General features: G+C 43.6%; 1 protein-coding gene across 1 annotated transcript; it reads left to right on the forward strand.

The window, feature by feature from the left end:
* The first annotated feature begins 2,029 nt into the window (after positions 1-2,029).
* Positions 2,030-6,815, forward strand: TSHB (thyroid stimulating hormone subunit beta). The gene is made up of 2 exons (XM_084853580.1): positions 2,030-2,206; positions 6,573-6,815. The coding sequence occupies exons 1-2, from the start codon at positions 2,039-2,041 to the stop codon at positions 6,813-6,815; spliced, it is 411 nt and encodes a 136-aa protein (XP_084709706.1). The 5' UTR covers positions 2,030-2,038.
* Positions 6,816-8,598: the final 1,783 nt, after the last annotated feature.

An 8,598-nucleotide genomic window follows, 5' to 3' on the forward strand; every position in this document is an offset into this window, starting at 1 on the left:
AGATGGCAGCTTCAGCCAGAGTGGTTCTCTATATTGTCAACGCTCTGTAGTTATGTTCATTTGCCAGAAGTCAATCTTCTATCCTTAGTAGGAGCTCTCTTTCACCAAGCAATGGCTATACTAGATCACGACTTCCAGATCTTGAGCATTGTGTTTAATCTAGGATGCCTTTTTTCTTTTTTACAATGTAATTAGTTTTGGTTTTGCTGGGGCTGTTCTTTCTTGGTTTGGCACCATAAGTTGATGTGTGTGTGTGTGTGTGTGTGTGTGTGTGTACGCGTGTGTGTTTGTGTAAGACATTTAGGATGCTTTCAGAAGGAGAGTTCCTAGCACTAACAATCATAAGTTATTGTGCAGCTATTCCATCTTTTCTTCCTTAACAGTTTTTCTGTGGTAAGGAAAAGATGGAACAAGTGGTGGGAAAACACAAGATGGTTTTGTTTTTATTTAGTACATTCTAAACTGCCCAATAACTGTTTTCTAGGCAGATTGCAACCCAGAATTATGGTTCTGAGTAGGAGATGATGATGTCTGCCCCCCCCCCCAAAAGTCCGTGACTGAGGCAGGGCTATGGCACCATAACAGCCTCATCTGAAAGCACCCTTGGATGCAGTCGTAGAAGGGATGCTTATCAAATTTACAAATGACACAGACTGGGAGACAGTGAACACAACAGAAAATAGAATCAAGATTCAAAACAATATTGGCAGACTCAACATGAAACTCAACAGAGATAAATGTAAATTCCTGCATTTAGGTACAATAAAATCAAAGCCACAAGTATGAGATGAGGGAGACCTGGCTTGGCAGCAGTACATTTAAAAATGATCTAGGTGTCTTAGCTGATCACAAGCTGAACATGAGGCAGCAGTGCAATGCAGCTGCTAAAAACGTTATTGCAGTCTTGGGTTGCATTAACAAAAGCATAGTGTTGAGATCATGAAAAGTAATAGTTCTGCTCTATTCTGTGTTGGTCGGCTGCATCTGGAGTACTGTGTCCAGTTCTGGGTGCCATATTTTAAGGAGGAACACATCTAGAGATGGGCAACCTGAGTGATGAGGGGTCTGGAAACCAAGTTCTATGAGGAATGGTTGAAAAGAGCTCAGCATGTTTAGCCTGGAGGAGAGAAGATTAAGGGGAGACGTGAAAGTGGTCTTAACATATCTAAAAGGCCCAGAAGATGGAGCAGAGTTGTTCTTTACAGGGCTAGAACCAATGGACGGAAATTTCAGGGAAGTAGATTATGGCTAAACATTAGGAGGAACTTTTACTCTAATGGTAAAAGCTATTTGACAGTGGAACAGTCTACCTCAGGAGGTGGTGGGTTCTCCTTCACTGGAGGTTTTTAAGCAGAGCCTGGACAGCCATCTCTCAGGGATGCTGTAGTTGCATCCTGTATTGAGCAGGGGGTTGGACTAAATGACCTCTACAGCCCATTCCATCTTTATAATTCTATAAATTTGTGGGTTTCTTTGTTCAGTCTAAAGAAAAGGAGGGTCAAAAATATTCTGTTGGTTCTTTATTTCAGCTTTTGAGGAAGTCAGCTATCATGCGATTGACAGAACATAAACATTATTGCCTGAGTGTATATGCATACATCTAGATAGCCCGAATTTGGGAGAATTAAGTCAGCACTGCTAACACCTAGTTGTGCAGGTTCATGGTGATGTAAACAGAAAGAGAAGGGAAAGGTGGTCCTGATACAGAAGTTCTCATATCGAGACAAGGTATTTAATGTATAAGATGATCATGGAAGCCTCTGAGAAGAAATACTCCCGACTTTCCCCAGTGCAGCTGCAGATGAACATATTACAGTGCTTAACTAGGAACCTTCCACCTGGATATGTCCTCCATCATACTAACCTAGCCACAAATGGGCATTCTGGTTGCAAATTTCAAACAGTTTGGCGATGGAGACAGGGAAAGCACATTATGATGTTGGAGTTAGCCTGATTCCTGTTTCTGATAATAAGCTACCTGCCTCCATCCCATACTTCACAATGTCTAATGCAACTTTGCTTTGTCTTTGGATCCAGCATGAAGCCTGCCCTTTTCATCTCTCTCTCCCTAGTCTTTGCTCTGACTTTGGGGCAGAGCATGTCCCTTTGTGTCCCCGTTGAGTACGTCATCCACGTGGAGAAGAGAGAATGCGCCTATTGTCTGGCTATCAACACTACCATCTGTGAAGGATTCTGCATGACCCGGGTACTTTCTTACATGATGCTCTTGAATCCCTTCATACAGGACTTGGTTAGCCTTTGGCTGAGAATGGGTGCTTTAATGAAATCTACAGTGGAGAGAAAGTCACAAAATTAGCACAAGGGAGGATCATTTGAAAGAACCCTGAATAGGCCTGTTCATTACCAGGGTGAGAGCTATTGCTCTTATTTTATAAAGTCCCTAAAGAGCTAGAAACAGATGCAATTGTACTACAGGCAGTCCCTTCCATTCCAATTTCCTACTAAGTTAGACAAGACACAGAAGGATCACGGGGGCACCGAGGGGAGTGGGAAGTTAAAAACAGGAGACAAGGCACCAAGCCCAGGAGCAATCATCCATGTGAAACACAAGGGAATAGTTTTGAAAAAGAAATGAGAGAAGCAGTGTACATATCAAAGGGAAGGACACTTCATTAACAGGGAACTACAGCAGAAAATGGAAGAATAAAAGAAAGGACAGAGGAAACATGGAGTTTAATAAGTAGCTTAGGTCTCTTAGAGGAAAGTGAATAGGGGAGGACTAGACGAAAAAAATATAAAGGATGAGACACAAAGCTTATATTGAATGAGGAGGGGATATGGAAGCCATGGAGAGGAAGACTGTGAATAGGAAATAACTTTTCAGAGATTTGGAAGTGATCTAGGAAAGTCATCCATTACAAGGCTATCATCCCTTCCCCACAACACCCCACCCTTTCAAGAGCATTTTCTCAATTTTTAGAAGTCTGTTTTTCTTGTACTCCCGCTTTCCAGCACATACAAAAAACATTTCTTTCTGAAACTGACTAGACCAGAAGTCACTTTCAATCCAATCTAATCAGCTTTACCGGATTGGGTAACAGAAGGAAATTATTGTAATTAGGAAATACCGTCAGGGCCAGAAATATTGGAACAAGGATAACTGTTTTGGCAGTTGGCCTCTGTACACCACCACATTGAAGTTGAAAGGAAACACACCCAGATGGGAGCGAAGTCAGGACTTTCAGCTGTAATTCAAGGGGTTTGACAAAAGTGGGGCACTAACCATTCAGGAAGGACAGCCAGTGGCATACACACACACACACATCGCTGGTGGCTCATAAGTAATGGAACAAAACAACATCATTTCAAACTTAAGGGTTTCCAAACTTTAATACTTGGATGAAAATCCTAGGCAGTCAATGACTGCCTGAAGTCTGGAACCCATGGACATGACCAAATGCTGAGTTTCCTCCCTCGAGATGCTTTGCCAGGCCTTTACTGCAGCTGCCTTCAGCTGCTGCTTGTTTGTGGGTCTTTCTGCCTTCAGTCTTGTCTTCAGCAAGTGAAAAGCATGCTGTATTGGGTTGAGATCAGGAGACTGACTTGGCCATTGAAGAACATCCCACTTCTTTGCCTTGAGAAACTCTTCGGTAGCTTTTGCTGTATGCTTTGGGTCATTATCCATCTGCAATATGAAGCAGCGTCCTATCAGTTTGGCAGCATTCGGCTGAATCTGAGCAGAAAGTATAGCCCTATACACTTCAGAATTCATCTTGCTGCTTTTATCAGCAGTTAGGTCATCAATAAACACCAGTGACCTGGCTCCATTGGCAGCCATACATGCCCAAACCATAACACTGCCTCCACCATGTTTGACAGATGATGTGGTATGCTTTGGATCATGAGCTGTTCCTTTCCTTCGCCATACTTTTCTCTTCCCATCATTCTGGTACAAGTTAATCTTGGTTTCATCAGTCCAAAGAATCTTATTCCAGAACTGGGCAGGCTTTTTTGGGTGTTTGCTGGCAAAGGCTAATCTGGCCTGTCTGTTCTTGAGCGTTACCAGTGGTTTCCACCTTGTTGTGAAGCCTCTGTATTTACATTCATAAAGCCGTCTCTTGACTGTAGATGTTGATGATGATATGCCTACCTCCGCAAGAGCATTCCTGACCTGGCTAGATGTTGTGAAAGGGTTCCTCTTCACCGTGAGCAGAATTCTGCAGTCATCCACTTGAGTTGCCTTCCGTGGTCTTCCAGGCCTTTTGCTGTTGCTGAGCTTGCCAGCAAATTCCTTCCTTTTCAGGATGTTCCAAACTGTTGTATTGGCCACTCCCACTGTTTGTGCTATCTCTCTCTGATGGGTTTAGTTTGTTTCCTCAGCCTCCTTCACTGGCATGGACACCTCTTTGGACCTCATGTTGGGAGTTCCAGTGAACAGCTACCAAATGCAAATGTAACACTCCGAACCACCTCCAGGCCTTTTATCTGCTTGATTGGTCATGGGGTACCCGGGAAACAGGCCACACCTGGCCATGCAGCTGCTTGTCAGCCATTTGTTCCATTACTTATGAGCCACCAACAATGGGTGTGTGTGTATGCCACTGGCTGTACTTCCTGAATGGTTAGTGCCTCACTTTTGTCAAACCCCTTGAATTACAGCTGAAAGTCCTGACTTCGCTTCCATCTGGGTGTGTTTCCTTTCAACTTCAATGTGGTGGTGTACAGATGCTAACTGCCAAAACAGTTATCCTTGTTCCACTATTTCTGGCCCTGATTGTAGGAGAAAGTGAGCAAATAGCCACACAGAGAACACAGCTGTCCCTTGCCTATTACCTTTGTACACAGTTGTCAAGCATCTGATGCTGAATTAGGGTTAGTATCAGGGCAGTGCTAACATAGAAGTTGTCTCTACTGGTCTATGGAAACGGTTGTCTGTGCACAGGCAAAGATAGGGAGAGAGATGGATCAAAGTGGTAATCAGAACAACAGAACTAATGAAGGTGAAGGACTAAAAGTGAGAAGTAGGTGATGCAGTGAAAATAATTTTTGCAGTAATTGAGATGAAAAGCAGCAAGAGGAAAAAAGTGAGAATAAATGTATTGACAACAAAGTGTATATGAAAAGCAAAAGATAATGGTAAAAATATTCCTCTTGGAAGCATGCCTGAGCAAAAGGATAGATGGTGAGATCGGCAAGGTTCAGTGAAACACATTGTGGCATGAAGGAAAAACAAGAAATGCAGTTTTACCTAGTTTAATTTTGAGTGAGTTGTCCAGGAAGAAATGGCAATTAGACAGGATAGAGTACCAATTCATAAAGAGAAAGAATCAAGAATTATAATTTAAGATGATCATAAAAGGGATAATGCAAACCAAAGGGTAACACAAGAGGGCCAAGGGGTAGGATATAGGATATAGAGAAGAGACAGACAGGGCCAAGTGTAATATTTGGGGAAGAACAAGAGAAAGGGGGTGGAATGGGGAAAAGATAACCATTAACAGAAACCCCACATGAACATCAAGAGAGATTATAAATTGTTTGCTTGGAAGTAAATGGTTTGCTTGGGACAGAGTGCCACTTTTCCCCTCGAAAAGGGCTGGCGCTCAGTGGTAGGGTTATGTGCTTTGCGTGCCGCAGGTCTCAGGTTCACTCCCTAGTATTTTGCCAATTGGTATAGACAGTACTGAGCTAGTTGGGCCAATGGTCTGACTTAGTATAAGGTGGCTTCCTATGTCCTCTCTCTCTCTCTCGTGACCACTTCTGTGTTGCATTTGGGCACAGCAAAACAAACTCTAAAGGAAGCTTTCAAATAGGACCCAAGCTATTTAGACAGACTTACCCAGGTCAGCTAGGATCCCAAGGGACTCTGTCAAAGTCACAACCAATCTGTTTTATATTATTGTATACCCCTAAGTAATCCTTCCTCTGTTAATCATACCCAGTAACCATGGAGGGACCTGAGCTCAGTGTCTCAGACCCATCATAGTGCATGTGCTATCACTTGAATTCGTTTGAAAAACCCTCACAAGGATGAAATCTTGCTTTAGCTGCACAGTAACCAGTGTGACCTTTGGGGAAGGTGATCAGGGGACTAGAAACAGAGCCCTATGAAAGAACTGGGCATGTTTAGCCTTGAGAAGACTGAGGGGAGATAGGATAGCGCTCTTCAAGTACTTGAAAGGTTGTCACAGAGAGGAAGGCCAGGATCTCTTCTCAATCATTCCAGAGTGCAGGACACGGAATAATGGGCTCAAGTTACAGGAAGCCAGATTCCGGCTGAACATCAGGAAAAACTTCCTGACTGTTAGAGCAATATGACAATGGAACCAATTCCCTAGGTTGGTGGTGGGCTCTCCCACACTGGAGGCATTCAAGATGAGGCTGGACAGCCATCTGTCAGGGATGCTCTGACTTGGGTTCCTGCATTGAGCAGGGGGTTGGACTTGATGGTCTTGTAGGCCCCTTTCCAACCCTACTATTCTATGATTCTAAGGGAGGGAAGAGATGAAGTGGAGAGGAGAGATTGCTCTCTGAGCATAACACAAATCATCTGGATAGGTTTAAACCAAAGTAATCAGAGAGATGGAATAACCACTGGCATTCCCTTACAGGACAGTAACGGTAAGAAACTTCTGCTTCGGAGTGCCCTGTCCCAGGAAGTGTGCACGTACAAGGACATGGTGTACAGGACCGTGATGATCCCTGGCTGTCAACACCATGCTGTCTCCTACTATTCCTACCCGGTGGCAGTGAGCTGCAGGTGCGGGAAATGCAACACTGACTATAGTGACTGTGTTCAGGAGGCGAGCCGCACTGGTTATTGCACTTTACCCCAGAAACAACACAGTCCGTGAAGCCCTGGCTGTCTCCCCCTCCTGCACACAAACCCTCTGTCCTAACACATGGGAAATTATTGGCAGTTCAAGAATAAATAGAATGGGTGGCATATCCAATATTTGTTCTGTCAAATTCTTCTCAGACAGAAAAACAAAACAGGCTGCTGTTTTTTCATTTTACATAACACACACAGACATAAAAATAAATTGCAGCAGCATGGGAATACTGCAACATTACAATCCTGAAAATGTACCTACAACGATATACTTTCAGAGCACAGCGTGGATGTATGAACAGGCACATGTGGTGAGGGACGCGCAAGGAATCTCCGTTTCTTCACTGGATTCACTCCCCTTCCTGAGCAAGGAGGAGCAAGGAAAACAGTTTGCTCCTTCCTTCCTTCCTTTCTTGCCTTGCTAGTTGGAGGATTTGCGTCAAGGGCCAGAATTGCTATGCAAAAGCACAGGTTTACCTACAGATATCCCAAATGTAATTGCAATGTTAGTGTAATATTGGTGTGGTTATCTTCTATTGCTTGGTTATGGTCAGTATTTTTGCTGCATCAGATCATGGCTGTAGAACCCAACACTCTTGTGGTACTGAAAAGACTATTATAGCACAAGCATTTGTAGACAAGAGACAACTTCACCAGAGGCAACTTGCTTATGCAATACATCAGTTCCCGGATGGATGGACGGACCGTCTGTCTGTGCCTGTCTTTCTTTCACACAAAGGCTAATCTGGCTACTCTTAATAACTGACTAGCATTTCCTAAAAGAGCACCAGTTGTGTTCTTAGGGAGAACTTCTAAGGGAGTCTTAGGGATCAATTCTAAACTCTCAGAGAGGATTACTGAAGGCCATACTGTGGATGTCCCTCCCAGTGGGCAGAGGCCTCCCTGGTGCAGTGGCAGAAAGCACCGACACTGTAGCTACGCTACCCATGGTGTTCTACAGGTCTAGCGGCCAGAATGGGACACAGCAGGAAAGGCCAAAGATCCACAAATTCCTAGGCCCCCTTCTTCCAACACACTATGTCAAACCTGATGTGGAAAAGTTGAAAAAAAACAAAACAATACCAGCCCCAAACCTGGCACAAGACAACCCAACCTTCCACTGTAGCTGCTGTGTAGCAGTAGGGTGTTGGAAGCCCACCCCACTGGCTTAACAAGATTGCCTTTCCTATTGGCCATATAGAATAACCATGATTTTGAAATAGAGGCAAGACAATCACTGCAGCTACAGCGAAGGGACTAGGTATAGTTAGAAACTGTCACTCATGAAATCAACTGAATATAGTGATGTGTTCAAATGGGCTCTACAAAGCTGAACTTAGTGTAAGGGTTTTATCTCATCTTGTTCATGGAATTTCTAGACAAAAATTATGTAAAGGATACCATTTCTCACTGTTGCAATTTCTTTCTTGTTGTCTGAAAAGTGTAGGGCCTGGCTTTATTAGGGTTGACCAGGGCAACTGTGGAGAGAACTAGTGATTGATTTTTGAGATGCATCTGGGAAATGTTTATTCCTGTTAATCGGAATGTTTTCCTGTGAACTTACTTCTCCACTCACCTTGGTTAGTGAGGAAGCAGACTGAAAAGACTTCTGTATCTTTTTGAGTCCTAGCTACCCCTGCCTTTCATAAGAACACATGTATTTAGACTATTCCCTCTTGCTTACAGTCTTATTTGCAAGAGTTAACAGAATGCTGAAGGCTCAACATGGGCTGGTGAAGGAGGGGGTAAATCATTGCTATAATCAGTTCATGCCATTTCATATAATCCTTTGGAGTGATATGCTT

Source organism: Heloderma suspectum, chromosome 4 (genome assembly GCF_057233095.1).
Source record: "Heloderma suspectum isolate Gila_16-S chromosome 4, 16-S_ref, whole genome shotgun sequence".
In the NCBI taxonomy this organism is placed as follows: domain Eukaryota; kingdom Metazoa; phylum Chordata; class Lepidosauria; order Squamata; family Helodermatidae; genus Heloderma; species Heloderma suspectum.

Excerpts from the sequence above, each read along its gene's own strand:
- TSHB (XM_084853580.1), top strand. The coding sequence starts at position 2,039 with ATGAAGCCTGCCCTTTTCATCTCTCTCTCCCTAGTCTTTGCTCTGACT. Across the intron at positions 2,207-6,572 it reads AAGGATTCTGCATGACCCGG|GACAGTAACGGTAAGAAACT; the intron begins GTACTTTCTTAC and ends ATTCCCTTACAG.